General features: G+C 31.4%; 2 protein-coding genes and 3 long non-coding RNA genes across 9 annotated transcripts in view; 2 read left to right on the plus strand and 3 right to left on the minus strand.

The window, feature by feature from the left end:
- Rab32 (RAS oncogene family member Rab32) overlaps positions 1 to 4,055 on the minus strand; it is a 34,035-nt gene extending 29,980 nt beyond the window's left edge. Inside the window, exon 1 of one of the 5 annotated variants that reach the window (XM_075313746.1) lies at positions 3,905 to 4,055. The gene's annotated coding sequence lies outside the window, so the exon portion shown is untranslated. Of the gene's footprint in view, positions 1 to 3,355; positions 3,568 to 3,633 lie in introns of those variants that run through there. The other 4 variants (XM_075313747.1, XM_075313745.1, XM_075313743.1 and 1 more) reach the window with 4 other exon arrangements.
- Positions 4,056 to 8,400: 4,345 nt separating this feature from the next.
- Positions 8,401 to 26,842, minus strand: LOC142241362 (solute carrier family 25 member 32). Its single transcript, XM_075313146.1, has 6 exons — positions 25,617 to 26,842; positions 14,776 to 14,929; positions 14,436 to 14,682; positions 14,252 to 14,365; positions 10,856 to 11,001; positions 8,401 to 8,828 (listed from the first exon to the last, which is right to left on the minus strand). Exons 1-6 carry the CDS (start codon positions 25,777 to 25,779, stop codon positions 8,681 to 8,683), a joined length of 972 nt encoding a protein of 323 aa, XP_075169261.1. The 5' UTR covers positions 25,780 to 26,842; the 3' UTR covers positions 8,401 to 8,680.
- LOC142241366 (uncharacterized) lies at positions 15,094 to 16,782 on the plus strand. The gene is made up of 2 exons (XR_012723598.1): positions 15,094 to 15,242; positions 16,462 to 16,782. It is a non-coding gene; the product is annotated as an uncharacterized LOC142241366 (long non-coding RNA).
- LOC142241365 (uncharacterized) lies at positions 23,618 to 24,443 on the plus strand. Its single transcript, XR_012723597.1, has 2 exons — positions 23,618 to 24,014; positions 24,074 to 24,443. It is a non-coding gene; the product is annotated as an uncharacterized LOC142241365 (long non-coding RNA).
- LOC142241364 (uncharacterized) lies at positions 24,036 to 25,459 on the minus strand. Its single transcript, XR_012723596.1, has 2 exons — positions 24,463 to 25,459; positions 24,036 to 24,407 (listed from the first exon to the last, which is right to left on the minus strand). It is a non-coding gene; the product is annotated as an uncharacterized LOC142241364 (long non-coding RNA).
- Positions 26,843 to 26,958: the final 116 nt, after the last annotated feature.

The following is a 26,958-nucleotide window of genomic DNA, read 5'->3' on the forward strand; positions in this document are numbered from 1 at the left end:
TATAGAACCGGCAACACTCTATTATAAGGGATAAATTCGCCATTTGTGGTATCACAATGGGCTAAATATTCTATGAGATTTGCAACTTATAACAATTAAAAAAGAAATAAGCAAATAATACTGGCATATGTCGCATTCAACTTTTTTTTTTAATTATATCACATATAACCTTTTTGACTTTCATTTATTTGTTCTTTTGTCTTCAGCCGGTTTGATGAACCAAATTTTATATGCTATATGAACAATGAATATTTTAGTACACCCAAAGAAATTTGTTAGCATACAACAATTTATATTTTTGTTTTGCTGAAATAGCAAACATTGTCTCTTTTATCTTTATTTGATTCTTGAGTATTTATATTTACAAATTGTTGTCCGTTATATCACAATGTACATCAATTTAACAGCCGATTAATGCTTTTAGCAGACATTTTCTATGAGTGTAGAAATACCTGAATTTTAGTACAGGAAACAATTGTATATTGATCCGATATCAATCTAATAAAAGTATTATTGCAAACAGCCAGCAAGACTATTAAAACAACTATTTGCAAAAATAACAGCTCTTCTAATTTTACTTCGACCTAAGTTTAGGTATTTGGTCGTTTATTGTGTTCGGTTTCGGTGGCAAAATATTCCTTCGGTTCAGCTCCAATATTGAAATGCTGACGGCATTTCCAGACATTAGTGATTTTGTGTTGTCATTTAACTCGCATGTGGATATTATCTAGGAAAAATAGCTCGAGAATAATTGTTTTTCTCCACATCTGTCACATGGTCCGATTATATTGTTATCTCTTTTGAATGCCGCCAATAAGTGCGAGTATGAAAATTTTGAAAGAGAAGTAACAATAAAGAAACTTTCAAAACAAATGGATAAGCAGCAAGACCATTTACATACACTCAGAAAATCTAAAAGATTGTTTTCGAAAGAACGAAATGTCATGGTTTCTTTTGACGATGAACAAATTTCTTTAAAAGCAAACAAATAAAGGAAACAATCGTTATGTTATATCGCTTATCGTAAAGAAAACACAGTCGAACATGAACAATCTTCGGGTCCCAAAGATTTATTTTAATTTCTCATAGAAAAGATAACGAACAGTTATAACGAATATATGGCTATTGAGAGCAAAATTTATGGTTCCTTTAATTTTCTTTCAGTTTCAAGTAAAAGTGGCTGAAATTTTCGGGATTTCCACGAAAGCTATAAATTATAAGTGCAAAAATAAAAATATATATAAATTATAAGTGCAAAAATATATGTATATGACGACGGTTATGTTATGCATGCTACGCACATAAAGCATAGATTATAGACTGCATACACAGAAAAAAATATTTGTTGTCTTCAATCATGAAATTAATTGATCTAATTTTAATTGAAATTTCTTCAATCACAGAAATGATATTAGCTATCACCAAAAATTAATTGGATTAAACATTTAATTGATACTATTAATTTCTGTGATTGATTTTTGTTTCAATAAAAAACAATTAAATTTCTAATTGAAATTTATTTAGAATTCAATTAAAATTTTAATTGGAAAATTTTTGGTGACATTTTTTTTCTATTAAGGCCGGTACTCTGTTCGGTTTTCGCGTTGAAACTCCATACAAAACCAAAAAATGCGAAAAATTTGCGAATTTTTTTCCATTTGTGATACTTTGTTTTTTCGTGTTGAAAAACTGACGTTTATAGCACGGCGCCATTTGCAATGAGAATTAAGAAATAATTTATTTATTAAAAACTATTTGTGCGGGTTTATAAATCAAACACGGACCATATTTTTGTTCCGAAACTATACAAAGGATCAAAGGAATAGCATATCAATTGCCCAAGGAAAAATAAAATGTTATTTTGTAAAAACAAGCAACAACCACCAACTTAATCCAATATCGCTCCCTGTAAAATAGCGCTCCAAGCTACCTAAAAAAACGCCGCTTTCTATGTGCGAAATAATGGTTTCCATAAAAATTTTTCGCAAGAATGAACATAGTACCGGCCTTTAGACAATGAATGTGTTTCTCTCCGCGAAAAATTTAATTTCATGTTTTCGCGATTATGGTATCATTTTTTGAACCATCTATGTAATTTATAATCTATAGGTATATCTTATTATTCTCTGAAATTCACTTAACTTCCAAGTCGACTAAATACACAGAAAGAAAAGTTTTCTTTTCTGAGGAACAACAATTTTAGACAAGTTTCCATAGGACACCAAAAAATTTTCTTTCAAAGGAAATAAGAAATATTAGGGACAATCGTTGAATCGCTTATCATAAAGAGAAAGACAAATTTCGTTCCTGAGGAAGGTACATTTTCTTTGGGTGTATATAATCATTTTTCTTTGCTTTCAACGAACTGCGGATATAACGAATAAAATTCCGGTCGCTACGAATTCGTTATAATGGTCTTTGACTGTACTTTATTACGCAATTTTGTCTAAAATTTCGTTCCGAAAATTTTTCTTTTGGGTTTTTTGAGTTCACGCTTGAATCATTAGAAGAGTAATCAATCAAACAACATACATGAACAACAATTTTAGACAAGTTTCCATAGGACACCAAAAAATTTTCTTTCAAAGGAAATAAGAAATATTAGGGACAATCGTTGAATCGCTTATCATAAAGAGAAAGACAAATTTCGTTCCTGAGGAAGGTACATTTTCTTTGGGTGTATATAATCATTTTTCGTTGCTTTCAACGAACTGCGGATATAACGAATAAAATTCCGGTCGCTACGAATTCGTTATAATGGTCTTTGACTGTACTTTATTACGCAATTTTGTCTAAAATTTCGTTCCGAAAGATTTTCTTTTGGGTTTTTTGAGTTCACGCTTGAATCATTAGAAAGAGTAATCAATCAAACAACATACATGAAATTGATTCACCTATACTGATGAAACAGAAAAAAGGAAACACTTTTCTATGAGTGTATTAACCGACAATTGGCCCCATTACTCCCATTTGTTATATTACATTACCGTCTTAAAAATTGGATATCTTTCAAATCAGCAATATGTAAGGCATGCCCCTTCCGCTTTACTTTAGATTTTTCTTAAAAGTTTTTTTTTATACTCTTTGAGCCACGGTATGTGTAATGCAACGTGGTAGTGATATGTCCATACACTCGGCCAGTATGGAACATGTCATTGTTTTGGTAAGACAAAGTCAAAAGACCCAACCAAAACAAGTTCATAGACCTTCAATGCCGGTATGAATTCAGTTAGAGTGTACAAATACCTTTTCATACGATGTTATGCATGTGTGTGTGTGCGTTGTTCTTGTTGGGCTATTAAAAGAATCATTCAAATCGTGGTTAAAATAAATTGAGAATCTTAACAAAACATACATGACCAATACAGCTCGCATACGAGAAGATAAACAACAAAATGATTAATTCAGCTTAAATTTTAGTGTAAAAGAGCAAAAAACAGATAAACACAAATTGTAGGCACGTCTATCCAAGTATGGAAGTCACTATATAGACCAGAATTTCAAAATTCTGATGAATATGCTTATTGACATGGTTTAATTTAAAGACTTTTTTTGTTTAAATTGAATCAACTTCTGTTATTATTTTTTATCACCATTTTCTTCAATAGTTTTCGTTCTATAAAGCCTTTGTACCGTTATAATTGATTATTGCACTTTAGTGTCACAACAAAGAACTGTCACACACTTCAAGCTAATACAATTGCAAATTTTACAGCTCATGAAAAAAAGAGAGGACTCTCACTTTGTGCTTTTCTATTATTGCCTCTTTTTCCACTTAATAACCAAATAAAAGTCCATAGGTGATAAACAAACGGAATTGGCGGAAAAACGATAGCACAAAGAGTAATCTCGCCACGGATTGGGGGGTTAGTTTTAACACAACAAATGAACGTAAGAAATTTACACGGAATGTAAAACAGTAGCTCTAGGGATTTGTTTTGCTCGTGCGGGGGGATAGTAATCAGAAAAGAAAAATGCTGCCACTTTAACGTCCGGTCGCCAGTGTCTGAAATTAACAACTGAACCTTTCTTTGTATGCGGTAATACGACTCTACTAAGCTTCAGCTGTTGTCGATTGGTCGGTCGTTCATTCGTTCGGTCTGTCGTATTGGTATTATGGAGATTCGTTTTATTTTGCTATTAAAGAAAACGTAACAACAACAAGTCACGTACTAAAACAAACCAGAGCAGCGAAATACTTGGGGTGTGGGGGGATGTTATCAGAATGGGAGAGAAAGTCACAACCATATCTCTATTTCGTCGATTACTCTCTGCGATGAAACATATGTCTTTAATTCTAGAGTATTCCTTTTTATTTTGTTACAGTCACCGAAAAGAAACCTCTGTGTGAATGTTCTTGCAACTGACCCCCCTCAACAAATTATGATTTATGTAGTGAGTATAAGAGAAATTTTTGTTTATATCTCTCGCACAATGTTATACTTAACAGGCATGGCGGATATTAAATTAAAGAAAGGAATGCATATACACTGACAAAAATGTGTCAGATTATGAATCACAACTTTTAGAACCCAAAACTTTATCCAATATTAAAGAAACATTTCTTTAAAATAAAGAAGTTTTGATTTGCCCAAAAATCTGAATATTAATCAAATAAAGGAACAACATCAAACAAAATGTTTGCTGATAGCATTTAGGAGCTTGTAAGGATATTACGAGTACAGTAAAAAAATATTTTCTTAAATATGCTTGGAAAAAATCTAAAAATTTTGTAATTTGTTGTTCGTTTGACCTTGACGTACAAAAAGATAATGACAGACACCGACTGCTGTTTTTAGCAGATTTTTTCAGTGACTGTACGAACTGTATATAACAGGAGAATTGAAAAAACCCTTGTCTGACATATAAATAATGTTGTTTGCAGAACCATGCTATGGTCTGGCAGACAGTCCAGAATGTCAGGATCCATCACATAATGATCCATTTCAATATGCTATCAGATCACCTAATAATACTAGTTTACAAAACAAAATCATGTACACTTGATGAGAGGCAACTTTTCTTATGTATTTTGATCTGCTGAACTCGAAAATTAAAATAAAAATTTATTCGTTGTTGGTACTTAATGAATGGTATTAAGATGACAAATAATCGTTTATAATTGGATCTGTGATAAGTAAAGTGGTTCAAAAAATATCGATGCGAAAAGGCCAAAAAAATCGTATTTTACAATGGACCTTTTCCGCCAAAAAATTTGTTTAGTGAAAAAAGAGCGAAAAAAAAACTACAAATAACGGGATGTCTCAAAAACTGTTCCATAAAAAATGTTTAAACATTTTTTTTCGAATTCAGCAGATCAAAATACATAAGAAAAGTCGACTCTCATCCAGTGTACATTTTCAGTGTAAACTAGTGTAATAATCGTATTTAATATTAGTAGCATGTCTGCTATTTTCGCAAACATTGCTAGCACATCTCAGCAAAATGGTGTTTGCAAAGATTTGGCTTTAAGTGCATAATACGTGGCTTAGCTATAAAACGTAACTAATCATTTGATATAAATTTAAGGAACTTCCCGAAGAAACAACAAATAAACGTGAAATTTCATAGACCTTGAGTGCAGCTTCAAACTGCTGACAATCTAATACAACCGAAAGTAAAAGTATGGGAAACAAGTTTTAAATTTGCATTGCATCACGACCATCAAAAGTAATTCACGAATACAAGAAACTAGATTGCATTATTGCATTTGGAGTAGATTACTGGTGGTGAATTCAAAACAAATGGCCAAATGTAACAATTGCTAAGAGCAATAGCAACACTATTTTCCCCCATCATAATCTGTGTGGTTACTTTGAACATGAAACCATTCACGAGGAACAGTGTCAGGAAGCCAGGAAATTTAAACATCATATCAGTACAAAACTGAGCATAATGGTATCCACTCTTAGTTGTTTTACCTTATGCGTCTTACAGATTATAAGTTTTTCCGGACGGAATGTCTGTGTTTGTAATGAATCTTACAGTGTGTCCAATCGATACGACACTTCGTTGATGACTAAATAATCGGTAAATGTGTTATCGATCCCATAAACATGCAGCAGTATGCCTTCGGACTTAAGGCCGGTACTCTGTTCGGTTTTCGCGTTGAAACTCCATACAAAACCAAAAAATGCGAAAAATTTGCGAAATTTTTTCCATTTGTGATACTTTGTTTTTTCGTGTTGAAAAACTGACGTTTATAGCACGGCGCCATTTGCAATGTGAATTAAGAAATAATTATTTTTTTAAAAACTATTTGTGCGGGTTTATAAATCAAACACGGACCATATTTTTGTTCCGAAACTGTACAAAGGATCAAAGGAATAGCAGATCAATTGCCCAATGAAAAATAAAATGTTATTTTGTAAAAACAAGCAACAACCACCAACTTAATCCAATATCGCTCCCTGTTAAATAGCGCTCCAAGCTACCTAAAAAAACGCCGCTTTCTATGTGCGAAATAATGGTTTCCATAAAAATTTTTCGCAAGAATGAACATAGTACCGGCCTTTAACTTATAATGTGCCCAATTTATGGGATATGTTCGACACGACTACTGTCGTCCGGATAAACTTATAGTCTCCAAGGCGCATTAATATAGAGTTGGGTAGTTCAATTTCTTTGGTGGTATGAACAACTTTATTTTAACACTAATTTTTTTATTATAATTGTATTTTTATTTTTTTTTTGTCAGAGTTTTCTTTGCGACCATAATATTTTCATTATTACCATATTATCGTGATTGAAATGAAAATGTCATGACAATGTAACCAATCTTGTTATACAGTTTTCACTTTTAACCGTCTCCAAACCACTGTGCCTTGACATTTAAACAAAATCTATGTAACATCGACGTTTATTTTCTGCACAACGAAACACAAACCGATGCACTTGCAATTACCAGCATTCGAATGAAGTCATGGTGTAAATACTTTGTAAATGGGTCGGTCAATCGTCTCTAGCTTTGTTTACATAAGAAATGTAAACCAATGATCATTTCTAGATTAATCCTTTGTTATTTGGTTTCATTATTTTTAATTTGTTTAGCAATAACAATGGAATTAAACGTACAGTCGTTACACCAAATTTCCTCGAAATCTCAGCAAGGTTTTCATAAAGGAATGCGTTCTTTATTTTCTACCATTGAACATTCCATAGATTGTAAGCTTACACTTAAAGAAATTTACTAATAGAGCAGCAGTACTACATACACATGCCTTAAACTAGGGAGCTAATCACGACATTCGCACCCATGTTCCGATATCCACTTCAATTCCACTTCCACTATTCACGTCAATTCCACGAACGTGAAAATTTGGTGTTCTTAATTCCACGTTCTTTTTTTAACTTTTCTGTAACCAGCTGGGTTGCACAAATCACCCAAAAATTCACTAAGGCGGAATTAATTTTTTAATTAAAAATGACGCAGTTTTAATAAAACTCATGTATTAAATATAAAACATTTCAAACTTTTTACGCGAGTACTTTTTTTAACCGGAAATACACCCATCTTGGACATAATTCAACTTTCACCAAGACTTTTGCAAGTGAATTGATTTCACGAAAATTCCGGTGAAAGTGGATTGTAGGACACGAAAATCGTGGAATTGATTCACATTCACCTGGAAGTGGATTTGGGAATATGGGCATCGATACCGAAATTTTTGTTAATCGAAATGTAACATTTTCGAATGAATTGAGTTCAAATCATGCACTTACTTCAAATCGGGCCATTGGTCTTATCCTTCTTTTGATTGAAATTAATCTCATGATCCCAGTCGAAAATGGATACAAAAAAAAACTAGAAGCCCGTTGTCAAGTCCAATTTCAGAAAATTCACATTTTACTCTTAAATCTAGAACATTTTTGATACGTATATTTTATTTGATAGAAAATTTGCGTCAAATTCGATCGTGTCGTGAACAAATAATTTGAACGAAAATGAATACGATATGAAATTTCCATTACGTCCCAATAACGCAAAATGTAAATCGATAACAACACCATGAAATTTTAATGGGTAGGAGATATTTCGTTAGAGTTGCATACCGAGGTTTAAAAGATAAACGAGCTATTAACATATTTTCGATCATTTCAATAAACTCATGGCCGTTGGTAAACACAAAAATATGGCCAGATCGTTGACAAACCGAATGCATGCAATTAAAACGTCTAAACGGTCCTATAGCTATCCACCACAAAGGTGATGCATATTTTTAGGCATATTTGTAACAAAGTAAAGCTCACTTATTGCAAAAGATACCTTATGGGTGTTTTCAATAATCGCCCTAAAATAGACCACACTCTATTCGAATATTTAAAACATAGCATTATCTCACCAAATATGAGAGGTAGAAATACAAACCCCAAATAACATACGAAATAAAACGCAATGAATTATATGTTAATTGATCGACAAGTAATCAATTAGTTTTCATAAAATTCAACATATATTTCATTTTATGTTAGAACAAAAACTAAAACTTAAGTATAATAAAAAAACACATTCATATCAGAAAAATTGATACGATAGCCAAGAGTTTAAAAGTATATACACTAACGATAACAAGGATTTTTTTCTTTAAGAAAAAAGTAGACTCAAATAAAGCTTCAAATCATTGGTACGGCAACTGGATAAAACAATTAACCATAGGGAACACACCATTATATTAACAATCTAGTTGCGGACTGCGTTTTTCTCTTTAGAACGTTTTAGTAGAAAATGCGAAACATTTTCATAAACCAAAAATGTGATCATGGTAGCAGGTACTACTCGACATAGGTTTGCCTGCAAACCTTTATAAAATCCTCGTGCACCTTCAAAACTGTAATGAGATAATAAAAAAGTGAAGTTTGAACATTAGAAGAGTTTGGACCGACAGCTTACCTTACAGCTTTGTTTTTTTGTTTCTGTGGCTTACTTTATTAAGAGAACAAAAAAGTTGGTATATGGTTTTTATGAGAATTTTCTGGCTTGTCTTTTAAGGGATAACGGGGAAAGGCAAAGGGGAATAGATGGGATGAAGAAGGTTACACTAAGATTATTAAAAAAAATTAATTAAAGTTCATTTAGCAAAAAGAGAGCCAGAAAGGAAGTGACAGGTAATAACATAATAATCACCTTACAGTAGTTGTCTGCTAAGAAGAAAAGGCCTTTAAAGTTTAAGTAGAATGTAGAATACACGCACAAAAACTCACACAATTTTAAGCAAAATTAACAAAGTCATTGTTTACTTTTTGTGGACATATGATTACTTGAGATAACTTACTTTTTTCGATTTCAAGAAATTAGAACCCTGCAGAAGAAGCTTACGTTTCTCACATAAGTAATACACAATATATAAATATTTTCTACCATCCATATATGTGAAGTAAACAATTTACAGAAGAGTATTTGTCCCTTTTTTTGATGGTATTGTGTCATACTTTAATTGGTTCTTTAATAATATGCAATAGCTGTATTGTTTTTTTTTTTTGTATATGTGATACATTGTCATAGTGATTTTCTTTTCAAAATTGATTTCACAACATGATATTTACAAAATCTTTTTGCCAAAAGAGATTTAATTAATTTTTTTCTCTGTTTTTGTTTGCATAAAAAGAACATCATAGAGAAAATGTTGGATTAATTTTTTAGGAAAATATGCCATAGAAATACTTAAAAATAATAGTAAATGTAATTATTTTTATGTATAAACTGTGCTTCTTATTTTCTAAGCATAGTAGAGTCAATTCATATTTATTTTAAAAGTGTTTGTTTTTGTTTTTCTAAATAAATTAACCAAGTTTTCTTTTAGCTAAACTATAAACTAAAACTTAAAAGCTATTAAAAAACAGAAACAATTTCTTCAGTTTTATTTAAAATTTTACAAAAATTAAAAGATTTTAACTGAAAAAGGTTTCAATTGTACATGTGGTTGTTTTGTTTGAGGAAATCTTGTACAAAATAATCTTTTTAGTTCCATATTCACAATTTCAAGAATTCCATTTAGTGAACCAAAAAGAAATGTTAGCGACTGAAATATTTCGTTATTACAAAAATAAGAATAATTCCCTCTCCAAAAAGTATATTTTGATACAAATGTAATATTTTGATAAAAAAAAAAATTCTATCACATATGTAAAGTGAAATATTTCCACAAAGAATAGAGTAGAGCTCTTTTTTTTTGGAAATTGATATAACTTCCTGTAAAATCGACTCTCTACAACTTAACAACTAACTAGATGAGACGGGTGAATTTAAGTATATAAACTGGCGCTTAGCGCCCTTTCGTTTTTTCCATGGAATATTGAATTATTAATATTAAAACTATATATTACAGAGGATTTATAATTAATATCTTAGGGTTTTCTACAAGATAACCAAAAAAAAAAGAAGAGACAGAAATAAAGAATACGAATTATGCATAAAACTAACAGTAATACATTCATGAATATAGAAGAAGAATTGATTTCTTCTCTATTCTGGTTTATGGTTACATTCGAAGAAAATTAAGACAAAAATAATAATAATCAAAAAATATAACACATCGACCATGTTTTTGTCATTTCTTATTGTTGCTTACATATTGGTAAAAAAATCTTTCAATCTCTTTCTTTTCTCTGCTTGCAATTTTTTTCGTTTTTTTCTCTTTCATCTTACTTATTCCTTAATTAGAAATAGCTTTTTTAGATTCTTCATTTGTATTTTTTTTGTGTTTGCCTTAACTTTATGTATTAGATATATGATATTTTTGGGAAATTGTCTCAATTTGTTAATTTTTCCCATATTAACATAACCATACATATATTTGGTGTAACATGCACTAAATAGGGCACAAGACCTTTATAAAAACCACGCATACGTTCGTACCTCCATGTTTGTTTAATACAATCCCAAGTTCCTCCATAATTGTGATGGTGATCCTGGAGACGAGCTCGCACAACCTGGTAGGGATATGTGGCTGCAGCGGCAATTAATTTAGATATAGCGGCAAATGCTAAATATTCTGATGTAGCCTGTAAAGAAAAATTAAAAATAATTAACAATTATATTCCAAGTTGGGTATTAGATGTGTCAAGGAATTTTACACTGAAATTTTGTCACTATTTATTAACGTCCGAAAAAAATTGGGGATAGTTCCCATATTGTTATTTTTTTAGGCAACTTTACGTCGATTTTGTTATGTGCCTTAAATTAAGTCAATACTTTAATTTTTATGAATAAAATAATTGATATTCAAAAAGTCAATCTCTATTCCAACCTTAAACAAATGTTAAAAATCTACTAATCAGGCGGAATTAAAATACAAAAAAAATTATTGTAATTCAAAAAGCAACAATTGTTCCTATTTAGTATGAACTTCTTCGTAACATACCCAGTTATACAAACAATAAAAAGACCATATAACAACTATTTGTAATATTTATTTGATTTGCTTAGCAATCTCAATTTTGTTTTTAATTTAAATACAAAATCATCTAGTTGATACCCCTTGCAGTTAGCCTAAACAATATTTACAAATAGCCTCTGTGACAAAATAACAAAGCGACACGTGGCATCAATAAAATAATAAACGTGCAGTTGTAGATGATAGTGTACTTCCATAACAAACTAAGGCATATAGAGCGGGCTTATGTGTGGCAATATTTGATGGCCTTTCGTAGGAGGCCTGCACACTACTATTAACGAACGAATTTCCAACTGCCATTCAAATGGTGAGAAATCCCTGACAGCCGAATCTAAAAGCACACGTTGGACATACATTTTAAAGAATTTATGCCGGCCTATATATACTCCGATATATAACCTCCATTGTCATTAATACCTAAACCAAAACGAACACTTTTTGATTCTCTATTGGGGAAGTCGTAGAACCCTAATACATAAACTCAAGAAGTAGGCAATATTGACCAATATATGCGTGTCTTTAGTGGAGCATTTTAAGAATACAATTTTTTATCGCCTATAGCACACTTCACTCTGAGTGCTGTTTGGTTAAAATAAATAAAAATTAACGATAGATTTGAAGTAAACTAGTCGGTCTTAGTTAGACTTTAGATTAGGTTAGGTGACAGCCCAATGTATCAGGCTCACTTAGACTATTCAGTCCATTGTGATACCACATTGGTTAACTTCTCTCTTATCACTGAGTGCTGCCCGATTCCATATTAAGCTCAATGACAAGGGACCTTCTTTTTATAGCCGAGTTCGAACGGCGTTCCCCATTTGCATAGAAACCATTTAAGAAGCTTTGAAACCCTCAGAAATGTCACCAGCATTACTGAGGTGGGATAATCCACCGCTACAAAACGTTATGGTGTTCGGTCGAATCAGGAATCGAACCCACGACCTTGTGTATGCAAGGCGGACAGCTAACCATTACACCACGATGGCTCCTAGACTTTGTTGCAGACTTAAATATTGAATTATTTTTGAGATTTTGGTATTTTGAGTTGCGATTCTCTTACTTCACTCTGTTCTCGAAAAAAATTGACTCCTTGTGTTTTATATTAAGCATTTGAGTTGTTTCTTTAACTGTTTGATGCAACACGAATGGAAAAATTTTTCGCCACCATTAGAATTTGTAAGCATAATGTCCGGCCGAGAATACTTATGAACATTTGCATTTTTGTTTGACACCGAAAATTCTCGAACACCAAAAATGGTAACCTTTACAGCACTCCAGTCTGTAACAACCAGCATATCGCATACCCACGGTAGCCAATCAGAAATAACAAAAATATAGAGGCCTTTCTCTAGTCAATGTACTTCTTTTTTTCGCACCTATTCTATTGGGAATTTTCCTGATGCATGATGATGCATTTGTCTACATGTTAGTTAATATAGTTTATTGTATTTGCACTAGTGACATCTCCACACAAAAAGAATACGGAGATATGCAATACGAGAAGGGAAAATACAGTAACACGCGCCTAGAGGAAATACGTCGAAATGAATATTTTGATGCCATAGTAATTCTTTTTTTGCAATTCTAGACAGAATATCGGCTAGTGGACTAAGCAAAACATTCAAACTTATGAAGGCGGTACAAATATATCTAACATATATGTATGTGAATGGATGTATATTTTTTTTGGCCTATAGCCAAATAAAACGTGAGAAAATACATATATTTATATTTAATACAACAAAAGTACATACATTTCACACATTGCCAAGACGATTTTCCGTAAAAATTAATAAATTAATTCGTAATGAAAGTCAAATGCATAAACAAGTATCATGTGATAGAGGAAAGAGTCTAGAAAATATCTATAAAACATTGCGTAGAGTATAACAAATTACACTAGGCAACAATATACTATATACTGCTATATATATTTTTTTAATAGCAAATAAAATTTGATAAGGCGCAACGATCAGTATATTTCGAATTAGAACGTCATTGGTAGAATTTCTGTTTTCTTGTCATGGAATGGACTGGGCATTTAAATTTGAGTTTGATATCGAGCGATTGTCTCTATATGTCAATCAGTGAATGATTATGGATGATGGTGGAAGTCTTAAAAAAAGTTATAGTAACACCTCTCAAAAGTGGACAATTTTATTGAAGCGTTTACCACTGACATAGAGCTAAGGCTACCACTTTATTTTAATAACTTTATTTGTCACTTTATGGGGAAATAACTATTTTTGATTACTTTAAAGCTCGTTTTACACATGATGTGATATTTCTTATAAAAGAGGGTAACTGGATTTCTCACTGACAATGGAGTATGTTGCCACATCTGCCTCACTAAAAATACGACTCTTGCCTGAAATTTGAGGACATGGATCTTGAAAACTGATTATACATCTTGACCATATACTGGGAACATTATTGATATTATCTGGTTTTAAGCCCAAATCTTATTCACACGAACCCATAATATACAAAAGTATCAATCATTTCTTCAATCGAATTAAATGTTCGTACTCATTCATTTATCATTCATAGACACCATTAAAGTCCTCTTGTCTCTCAGATTATTTCTAAATGATTACCAGATTTATTTCGGTGCCTATCATTTCACACTCGTTAATTTTATTGTCAACCCATAATATACAAGCAAGGAGATGATATATACACTTCCAAGTATGATAAGAGCAAAAATAGGGCAACAAAATGTCATTGTAATCTTTTTTCTCTCGGATGGTTGGTCTTATATTATTTGTTTTTGGTAAAATCCCTTACATTTTTTAATGATTTCAAATCTCCAATTTTAAAAATTTTTAAAACATTATTCAAGAATAATATGCACTCACCAACTTCGTATCGATGGGTAATTTTCGATATTCATTATAGCAATTCTTCATTTCTTCGTACGTCATAAATTGTATGGCACCATGAGAAACGCCCAACATGCCAGGAACAAAACCCTACAAAATAATAAGGCATATCATTAAGATTTGTTTTGTTTTTTGGTATTTTGTTTTCTCTTTCAATTACCTTATATAAGCCTCTTATGCCCTCCTCTTTGTAAATTTGCGCCAGCGCATGTACCATACCACGATATTCTGCAGATTTCCCATCAACCTCACCATATTGTAGGCATAAACGCGTTTTAACCACCCAAATAGGATTGGTTAAAACTAAAGTTAATGCTCCAGATTGTGCAGCAGCCATCATATGCATAGATGGCCCCAATGGTGTTGTGGTATTGCCACCTTGGATAAATGTTTTAATGGTATTATAGCTGGAAAAAAATTACAAAAAATAATTAAACATTTTGTTTAGAATATATCATTGTCATAGATATTTTTTATTTAAACTATATTTTAATACTTACAACATAAAGTATAAACCCCATGATGATCCAGAACCCCAAACATTTGGTGTTACACCCTTGTAGAGACCACGAAAACCTTCTTGCCGGAAAATGGTGGCGAATGCACTGCCTAAACCACGGTATTGTGGTACTGCTGCTGTTCTTCCATCATTTACTGTAACATAAAGAAAAATAAAAAAATACCCCAAATTAGTTTAGATTCAATAAAAAAAGACACTTAAATAATATGAACTTTAAAATAGTGTATATAATATAACTATTCTATAACATTGACGTCGTAAGTTACATGAAAATGCTTGCACGTGTTGGGTAGTGTGATCCACATGTATTCAATTATTTTAAACATTTGTCAGACCAATTACATAGTTAAACAAACATTCTTCTACGAGGTGTGTAATACATAAAACCAATAGCAATTGAAAGCAAATTAAATTTATAGTGCTATACCAATCAGTTCTTCTAATAAGGTGGGTATTTAGTTCAAGTTCAAAGCCGCTAAAACCGCCAATATTTCACGATTACTTTTCTCTAATAATCCGTTATAAATAATACAAACTTTGTGAAAAGTTGCTTTGGGATATTTTTCATCATGTTTTAATAAAAAATTGCATCAAAGAGGTATAATTTTTTATTGTTTTTGCTGATTTGTTTTCGACTTAAAGGTTGAGTTGCACGTTGCATTCACTTCGAAAACAACAATTTGATTAGAGCGCTTCAAACTGAAAAAATCTACCCTTCCATCATTGTATGTAACTTAACCTTTATTTTTGTATTTATATTTATTGTAAAAATAACCAAGCCTTTAGACCAATATGGTTACAAAAAAAACTACAAAATTAACTTTAAATATATGAAAAAAATTTAACCAAAAATAACTAAATAAGAATTAGAAAAAAAACTAGCAATAATAAATTATAAAAGAGAAAAACAAAGAATAAGTAAAGGATAGATGTTTTTTTTTTAATTAGAAAAAAAAATGAAAAACTATTTTAGCGATTTAGAAAACAAAGTGAGAACAACTACTAATAAACAAAGGATAAAAAAAAACTGACATAAAAATAACTTATTACTAGTAAAATATCATTACTACAAGATGTGATTTTTTTTTTTTTTGTATTTTGCGTATTTAAGTTGTATTTTAAATATTTAGCTCTAATAAAAACTTACTTAATTTATTTTATTTATTTAATTATTCTAATAATTTTTTTTTTTTGTTAGGACCTAAACTCCTACTTTATAATGTAGAAATTAGATTTTCGCATTTACATGGTGTATTTTGATGTGACCGGAATTCCAAAGGAGAATTCGATCTTGATACATATCCAAAATTGTTTTTTATCTTGTACCCTAGAGTTATCGTTGTGCACCATTAGTGGGAATATCATTGGATCACCTATTTTGATTTTTGCAATAACTAATAGATGTATTTTTTTGCCGTAAATAATTTATAAATAAATTTGACAGATTAAGCTATTCAACTCCTAAACGCTTACCCTACCTACTCCAATCAACCATCTATTGACTCTGACCACGCCCCTTCATTTTTTATTTTATTCCATTCCTAGTTTTATTTTGTTTTTAATTTTCGCCTTTTAGTCCAACTTTTATTTCATACAAAATTGGATCCTATGAAATTTTAGGTTAATATTTAATTTTGTTTTTCTTTCCCGGTACTTGCACTTTCAGAACAGTACACTTTGGGTCACATAGCAATGAGAATAAAATTGTAATTTGCCATCACCAATTGGAAACAGGCTTTGCTGATAATGCTCCTTAGTAGAAAGAGCAACGAATGACATGTTTAATCGCATTTTTGTCTGGTGCATCGACAATTGTTCGAGTAAATTCGTATGTAATTTATAATATATGTAGATCATTAACCAACGCTGACGCTTCCATAGCCGCTACATACATTCAATGTCAAATGAATTGCCAAAACCAAATGATACAACAAAAAGTGTTTAGACAATGATGACGACTAAAACGAATAAAAATCAATACTCTGTGTCTGCTGTTGTTTCCTTTGTCTTAAAAGAAAGAAAGCACTGGTTTATTTAACAAAATAACAAATTGCAAACAAACTGTGAAAAAGTTGATAATGTGAAATATACATAGAAACATGAAGATGATAAGACAAACTGGGAAAAAATGCGATAAAGAATTTTTTTGAAACAACATCGCACACTTCTAAAGACAGTATTCCCCCCATACATCAATAATATAGTATATAGATTTCACTTTTTAATGACAAGTAGAAGAAGAGTCGCTATAAAAATTACCAACAAATATAGATTTGCAAATATTCAATCTTGGTGATAGCGAAAAAAAAACGAATTTGCGATATCAATGTAATCTTTATTATCAGTTGAGAGATTATTTCTAAATTTGTCAAAATTGTTTCATTTTTTCAATCACCACTAACGCCAAATCATTTTCAAAACAAAAAATATACATATATAAGTAGAAATACAGATATTGGGGGCTCGTCTTGTGATCATGTGATGTTGGACGTTGATGCGAAACGAGTTCATTTGTGTTGAGCGCAATGATTTGCTTTTGTAGCGTTGAGTTTTTGTGGTTTTGATGATGATTATAATGTTAATTATGATGGTGTTCTAAAATAAAACAACCTTAACATATAAATTCAAAGAAAAGTGAATGTATTTTTTTAACGTCAATTGTGAGAGCTAAATACTGTCAAAAATATATTGTATTAAATGCGTTGTTGAACTATCAACAGGAAATTGATTTTTTATTGTAATTATTTCCTGTTGCCTTTGCCTGATAAAGATTCGGCATTGATCGTATATACACTCAAATTTTTAATTGTTTTATTACAATAAAAAATCCATAACGTCAACAAAATAAGAAGCTCGAATTCGGGTTTACAAATCCTAATGAATTGTTATTTTGTAGATTTGAGCGGAGTTATAACATTTTTCGTTGGACTTGATTATCAAATTGGGATGATTATATTACATATTAACCGTTGGCCTCATTGGTGGGGTTAGGTATAATGGCAGTCCGATATTAATATTTTATATTATATAGCCGAGTCCGAACAGCGTTTCACATTGCAATGGAACCACTTGGAAAATATTTGAAGCACTCAAAAATGTCACCAGTATTACTGAGAGGATAATCCGCCGCTGAAAAACATAGCGATTTTTAATCAGATATCCTTATAAATTAAACTTTTATAGCCATATCTGTGAAAATACGTACGTATCGTATGGATCGATCACATATATAAATTTCAACAGATATCGGAAATTTATCGCAGAATTAAAAGGTACTTTGCCACAAACATCAGTAATAGGGTCCAAAAATGTTCAATACCAAATTTCATGGAGATTTCAAAAATGCGACCTATTTTGCAGCCCATCTCGCCATTTACCTAAAGCGAAACGCTGTAATTGGTTTACGCTGAAACTAATGTAGAGAACTCGCGCAAGAAATTCAAGATTGGCCCCTTGTCTATAGCATCTTGGCAGCCAATGCCAACTTCAAAGTTTGACCTTCACATATCGAACAACTAACCGCCTTGAGTCGTAAGGCTTTAATGGCCCCACAACCATTACAGTACTTCCATCTATCATTCACAATCCTAGCAGCCTTATCAAAAGCTTACGTGTAACCAGGGCTGTGGTGTCGGAGTCGTAAAACTTTTGCTCGACTCTGGATAAACTAAATTTTTTTAAAACACTTCACATTTTTGCAACTAAACAAGTTTTTACGCAAATTAGTTTCCATTGCGTTATTCATTAGATCGATATACGGTATGACTGTAAATGAAAAGCAACTTCCAATTACGGAGATAATTTTATGCTTCCTAGAATCTGCTAATCTAGATGGGCTGAATCTATCCATTTTAATGCCCACCACCATAACAATTTATTTGAAATATTTCAAACAATCGATTTTTTTTTTTTAAATTTTATTTTAAGACCAATATACCTATATACATATGTCGAATATTGAAAGAAAAATTTTTCAAAAATTTATTTCTATAGAAAATTTTGTTAAAAAATTATTTCTATAGAAAATTTTGTCAAAATTTGATTTCTATAGAAAATTTTGTCAAAATTTGATTTCTATACAAAATTTTATCAAAATTTTATTTCTATACAAAATTTTGTCAAAATTTTATTTCTATACAAAATTCCGTTAAAACTTTTTTTCTATAGAAAATTCTGTCAAAACTTTTTTTCTATAGAAAATTTTGTCTTTTTTTTTATTTCTATAGAAAGTTTTTTCAAAATTTTATTTCTATAGAAAATTTTGTCAAAAATTTATTTCTATAGCAAATTTTCCCAAAATTTGAAGTATTTGAGATTTTATCGAAATAGATCTAAATACGAAGTTGTGCAGAGTATATTATAGTCGACCCCGTCCAACTTCAGACTTTCCTTATTTGTTTTTTACTAAAATTGTGTTTCGTCCCATAACGTTAGATTTAAATTTTAAGTACATAGATTTTGTACAAGTATATACAATTTTGTCTAAATCGGTTCAGGTTCAAATGCATGCATATTGGAATATAAAACTTTATATAGCTCGCGTTTACGATACCCCCAACAATAGAACTACAAATTAGTGGTATTAAAATGAGATTTAGTTATATTACCCCGAGTTGACTACGGAGTCGAGGCTGATGAAAAATGCAGGAGTCCGAGCCGGAGTCGAACAAAATTGGCTCGACTCCGCAGCCCTGCATGTAACTATGCTGACCACCATAGATAAATTTGATTGGAGTGAACACAATTACGATAACATTAATCCTGACGAAGTGGAATAGACGATCAAGCGAAAATTATGCTAAGGAATCCAAATGGGCAATAGCGATCTAGCGGAAACCAATTCATTTTCACGGATTGTTGTTATCATCTACAATCAAACCTAACCCAGAGATAACTAAAGGAACACTAACAGATTTTGCAATTTCAATAGAATGGTAAAATGTAGTTTTGCTACCTAATTCGATTTCCAGTTATCTGGTATGTTCTTGAGGCAGTTCCACATAGTTAACACTTTAGGTAATGTTTTATATATTTCTACATATTTTCTTTTTTATATATATAAATTTATATTTATTTCGTAGTTAAATAATTTTACCCAGATTATTATTCTTTTTAGTCTTATGTCATGATGTTTATATAATTTTGTATTCTATATTTTGCAGTCGTTTTTATTGTAACAACCTACCTACCTATGCAACATCAAAAGACTGTTTATGGCATGATTACTTCGAACCTGTTCACATATCGCCGTCCTTCGAACTTGTTCACATATCGCCGAAAGTTTGCCTACCGTAAGGGGCTATTTTCGCTAGGAGTTTGTCTATTTGGTAATGATTATTTAACTAGATTCTACGGCAATTAAACACAGATTCATGTTTAATATCACAGATTATAGAAATCTAGTCTTTTTGTAGATATTAATATCTATCTTAAGCAATTTGGCATTTTAGATACCGAAATGTGTAGGTAGTATTTCTTTATTTCTTTTAGCTCCATTTGTTTACTGTACTACACAGCTCTGTACATTAACAGTGCAGAAACCCAGACTTGAATAATTCAACTCTTGTTTTCGCAATAATAAAACAAGTTTAAAAAAAACCTTGATAAACAAATAAAACTCAAGCTTAAGCAAAAGAAGTTAAAAGCATTAAAAGCATAAGGAAAGAAACAAAAAGCAATTACGACGGAGTTCCGCTTCAAAGTAAATATGCAAGAATAATTCACAAAAAAAAAAACAAAACGTAAATTTTCAAAATCAACCAACAAAAACAGAAATTATATTTATCGAAGAAAAGTCACGTGTCTTGATGACGCAAATGATATGGAAGTTTAAATTTTTAAATGTCTTCTTGCAAATTCTGGTATATTCATGGTGGCGAAATATTATATTTAAATAATAGAGAAAACAAAACAAAACAAATGATATCATTCTTGATTGTTTATATAATTCTATGGATATGGATATTGGTATTAGGCGCAGTCACTTTATCGGTGTGTGTATGCAAATATTAAGAAAACTAAATTATCAAGTTTTTACAAAAAATATTTGCATATTTAAAAACAAAATAAATTGTAAACAGTTTGTTCTGTCTTATTATCTATTTTCTACGTTATAACTGAAAACACAAACAGAGAGATTTCTATTGCATTGATTTCCGTATAATACAGGGCCGTTTTTTTATGTAAAAGCAGCACTATGCAACACAAAATGTCCAATCCAGTAATTATTCCAATATCTGTTGGATATTTTGATCGTAGATATGACATCGCATAATGTTTCTATGTTCTATGGCAGTCCCAATAGTTTATAAGTCACAATGTAAATTTGCCAGTTTTTTTACATTTCACTCGAACGGCAAGACCCTCTTCGACATAGAGAAATTTCCCATAAATTACATCATATAATACCTTTAAACCACCTGATTGACCATACGGTAATTTTTTATCTATTTCTCTTACTTCCTTTACGTCATCATTATTTATCTAATATAATACAAATTATTAAAATTTCTGGAAATGTTCTACCCAATTCAAGAGTCATAAATAAATATTTTGGCAATATTGTCTTATCTATGGCATAGTTGAACTTTGCCAAAACATAATCAAGTTAGTTTATGGAATTTACAATAAACCTCAATAAAAAAAATATTCAACTTGCGATACTTTAGGGTAAACAAGTTAATAAAAAGAGTTAATAGAAAATAAATAATCATATGCGTCACAGGTGTTTACGAAATATGCTAATATTATTGTTTACAATTTTTTTATTATTAGTCCGGTAAATAAGGGTAAGTAAACTAATGGAGGAGTTTTTTTCCTTGGCAAACTGTAGAACGATTACCCCAATTTGCTAAATGAAAATGGCAACATTTGTTTACATAGCAATTTGAGGAGCTTGATAAACAAACATATAATGCTTGCAATAAAAGTCTCTGATATTCTGCTTTATTGGCAAGAATTTAATGCGTTATTCCCATATAAAGCCGACATAATATGTTTTTGACTAGGAGGAACTCTAAATGTCTAGGGCCATTAATACATATCTCAATTATTAAATGACGCTACCAATAATCTCTTCTTTAGTTTTAGATATGAATCCTTGCACTATACCATATTATTGGTTAATTTTTGTTTCAAGAAGAAATTAGAAACTTCAAATTATGCCAATAATATCTGGAGCATTAGTATGATCTTCTTCAATAAGAAGACGATACTGATATCCATAATCATACTTATATCTATAATCAAAGTTTCAAAACGTTTCACCAATTATTTTTATTCGACTGTCCGATTTGTGTCTTTCATTGATTGGAATATAGATTCCACTCATTAGATATCTTAATTCCAAGAATTAATTCCTCTTTCGAAGTTATCAATAACATAATATGTCAAAATGTTAAATATTCCAGTTTTGACATCAAAACGAATAACTGCCAAATAAGCCCAATCTATAGATTGTGAAAAATTGCTATATTATCACATCAAGGTATCGATTATTTGAACACTGCATAAATACTAGTTCCCCATTGTTTAAATAAAATGATACTATGAGCATTTATGTTACACGCTTACAGCACGTGATGGAAAATATGTTCATGGTTCTTTATACTGATATTGTTGTTGCAACTAATCTATTTTTCTACTATTCATTTTAACTATTCCCGCGCGAGTTTTTTTTTTATGATGACTAACAAAACCGACGATATATGATTACACATTTGTTTTGAACCGAAGTCACACAAAGTACGCACTAGAGCATGGACGCGTAAATGTGATTATGTTTACACCATGCTCATAATCTCAAATTTTCTAGCTTTAAAAACATGTGCTATCAGAGTAAACAGAATTTTTTAAGTGAGCCTGAAATAGAACGAGTTGCCAGAGTAAATTAACGTTTTCCTAAAATTGGAAGCCATCTTCATTTTGCTTTGATTGTGAATACATAAATCAAGTAATTGTTACTAAATTTTGAGGTGGTGGAATGAGCACCGAAGACGTTGGACGCAGTGGGGCTTTTTACGGACAATGGACTGAATAGTCTAAGTGAGTCTGCCACTTTAACCTAACCTTTACGGACAAAAAGATTAAAAAACCATTAACACATATTTAAGTTTTCGGCAAGCTTTGAAGTTTTCGTCAAGGCAGAACAAAAAATAGATTTTGTTTTTAAATTTCAGACATCAAATATACTAAAAAAAAATGTCAGCTAACTATGCCTAAACTAGAGATGATCTAGATAGTGAATATGACATTTGGTATATTATCGCATCAAGGTATCGTTTATTAAAAATACGGAAAAACCCGTTTCCCCCCAATGTTCGAGTAAAGCGATACTCTGAGCATTTATGTTACACGCTTACAGCACGTGATGGAAATATGTTCATGGTTCTCTATACTGATATTATTGTTGAATGGCAAGTCAACTAGTCTATTTTTTAACAATTCCGGTATGAGTGTTTTTCTTTTTTATGATGACTAACAATAACAAACGTTATGTGATTACACATGTTTCTCCCGTTTGTTTTGAACAGCACTAGATCATGTAGTACATGTGAATGGGATTATGTCCAAGTAAAGTGCATTTTCGGATAATCTTGATGTAATATTTAAAAGGTAAGCAGACAGACTTCATGTTGCTTTAGCAGACATTTCCGTTGTGTTGTCTAACAATTTCCCTTGAGTGAAAATATCTACTTAATTTATTAAAATGTTCTATTTTGTACGCTCTTGTATTGGAATTTATTGATTGTTTTTGTTTTTTCTATTTACTTTGTTTTGACTTATTGGGGGAATCGTATATATGGAAGCCGAGATCAGGGGGGTTACTCTGTATTGCGATACGAAAGCAAATGCGATGCGATAGCTAAATGCGTTAAGAGTACAATTCGGTACTCTGTATCACTTGCGCAAACGCTTTCGCAAAGTAAACTGAAAATATGGTAACGCTTTAGCAAAATAAAGCGAAAATATGACAACGCTGGCTGCACAATGTAAACAATAACGAAAATGATAAAAAGAAATGTCAAAAAATTGTAAATAAAAACATTTTAAACAATCTTCCGTTCGGTGCGTGTTCTTTTAAAACTTGCTAATCGTTTATAACAAAAAAGTAATAATTATGGATTCGATAGCGTTATGGTTTGAAGAAAATTAACATGAACGAATTACAAGAAGAATTTTGCGAGATCGGTCAAATATACTCTCCCTAAGTGACCACGGGTAAGAAAATGGAAACTCAAATTATGTGACAAACGTTTTTGAATATTTAATTTTTATAGATTTCGTCTTAATAAAGATGCGTTTATGTATGTATTAAACGCTATTAAAGACGACCTTGTCGTTCCAAATAAATCCACAGCCATTCCAACTCCAATAAAAGTGGCCGCTGCTTTGAAATTGCTTGGACAAGGTGGTTATCTACAAATCGGCCAAGACCATCTTTTAGGACTATCAGAGCAATCTATGTCGCGCTGCTTAAAAGAAGTTTGCGAGGTGATTGAACGAATACTTTGTCCCAAGCACATACAATTTGAGGTAACTGCGGAAGAGACCATAAAGTCTACCAAAGTTTGGAACTGACGTTGCTGTGTCTGTAACTTTTTTGGTTTTTCCCTAAAACAATAAACAATTTAGATACAAATATAAAAATTTAATTGTGCTTACTTACATATTTGTTACTTTGCGATTGCTATTTTGTTTGCGCACGATTTTTGCGATCAACGAACGAGTTTGACATACGCTTTCGCATTATAGAGTGCGGTGATGCCAGATTTGCGAAAACTAGATGCGCAAGGTAGATACGAAAACGAATTACTGAGTACCAATTACTAGATTCGCGACAATTTTTCTTACGCATCGCAATACAGAGTAACCCCCCAGCTTTATTTCATGGATAGCATCAGCATCTACATTCTACGAAATGCATTTTTTCTTTTAATACTTATATATTATTACTTTTTTAAATACTGAATGAAATGATTTTCCTTACACACTATATCTTTACATATATATGTTGTAATGAAGATAAACTTTCACCATGCATGGACTATGTTATTATTACTTGTGTGACGCGACCAATTGCATCATATAAGGTGGCCGGCAGTGTCACTCAAATGCCTCCATATTGTTGGGTATTTTCCATTGCCTTTGTAGTTTCATCCGAATAATATCAGAATGAGTCTACACAGTGGTAAACATAGAGCATACAATTCTTTCTTGAGCTAAAGGGTGACCCAAATAGATTCGAAGTTATCAATTTCAAGTTACATAGGAATGAACAAATGCATTGTGTTGAGTAAATAAATTTTAAAAAATATATGCTTAAGAGATTTATTTTGTTTGGTTAATAGATAGAAGCAATCATTTGGGAATACACAGAAACATCAAAAGGAGAAGCAAGCCTCGTCAAGTTATTTTATATGAATCGTAAAGAATATAAAAGAATATAAATGGAAGTAAAAAACTGTTCTTCTGTGTAATTTCCGCAGACTGCATACCGAAACTATCTTCCAAGTTTGTCAAGTCGGCTTTGATTATAAAAAAATAAACGATATGCAACGTTTGAAAAGACTGACTTTAGATCGTAACATATGCACCGAACATAGCAATTAAGAGCATGCATGCGCAACCACATAGATGGCGGATTATATAGGATCGATATTTTCTAATATTGCCATTATCTTAATTTTAATTGGAATAGCTACGATGGAGTTTCGTGCTAGTGTCTATATATGTAACGCCATCACAAACTCAATTCGTAAGCTTTCTTTTTTTAAATTATGAATCACATCATCATATGTTGATATATATACGATGACTCACCTGCAAAACGAATTTTAATCAAATCCAAAGGATGCAATATCAAGGTCGAGGTAACGCCACCAGAAACACCTGCAACTAAATGCTCATATTTAACGTGTGAGGACAGCTTCAACTTGCCGTTGGCACCATTTGTTGTCGGTTTCGCAGAATTAATGGCAGACATTTTCTATATTTGTTTTATGCGGCGATTCGAAGAATATTTTAATTTAATATCTATTTAGATGTGTAAATAAAAGCAGGAACTTTGGATAAATTTGTTCTTAAGTTCAGTAACTAAAACTTTTGTATATGTAAGCAACACTGTTTTTTCTCTCGATTTGCAAACAGTATGGTGTTTGTTGTTGTTTTTGTATTGCAGCTGTTATTGCTTGCTCGCTCGTTGTATATTACTGTTACTATGCACGATTCTGTACTCTTTATTTCTCTCCCCTTTTCAGCTTCACAATGACTCTATTATATATCACGTTTTGGATTAATTTTGCATAGAATTGTATTGTGCTAAATTTTGTTTATATCTTTGATTTCATTCACTATTGGATGTGTGTGTGTGTGGAATATTTAATTATACCACTGGAATTTTGTTCAATTTCTTATAGTGTAATTCTTTGGTATAGCTGAATGATGATTTTTTCAAGATTAATCAAAGATTGTCCCTTGCTGTTGTTGTATTAAGTAGACTCAAATCGGCGAGCATAGAATGAGCACTAATGTTGCTAGAAGATTCAACAAAAGATTCGATAGTCCTCCCCTGGTTTCTTTTATTGCTTCTAACTACACTTATATTTATTAGCAAACTATTGCAGCACATCTTCCTCCGGGCGTTTTTAGGGAAATCACTATTACTGTTTTTGTTGCACTTCTGTGAACTCCACAACCTTATTCTTTCTTGCTCTTTTGCAATACTGTCAATGTTCCAAGTGACAAAAACAACTAGATCACGTTTCTCTTTTTATTTCGTGTGTCCCCTTTGTTATAATACAACTTAATGCCCTTTTTTATAGCATATTATGTTACGGCTTCTTCTTCTTATATAACTTCGATATTTGCATTATTAAATCTTCTTAATATACACGCGCGTTTTTGTTTTTATTCCATGGAAAATATAATTTTTGTTAATTGTAAAAATTTCTCTAAATTATATTGAGTATGTATTGAGTAATCTTTTCCCGAGAAATTAAAAAATATAGACGACCACCTTCACACGTTGAACTGTCAAATAGAAATGAAATTTAAAAATGGCATCACTAAAAACCAAAGCCTTCTATAAACAACTGATTGCTCATTTCGATTATTCAAAAACGTATCGTAGCGTATATACACGAAGAAAAACATTTTCTATGAA

The sequence above is a fragment of the Haematobia irritans genome, chromosome 5 (assembly GCF_050003625.1).
Source record: "Haematobia irritans isolate KBUSLIRL chromosome 5, ASM5000362v1, whole genome shotgun sequence".
NCBI lineage: Eukaryota > Metazoa > Arthropoda > Insecta > Diptera > Muscidae > Haematobia > Haematobia irritans.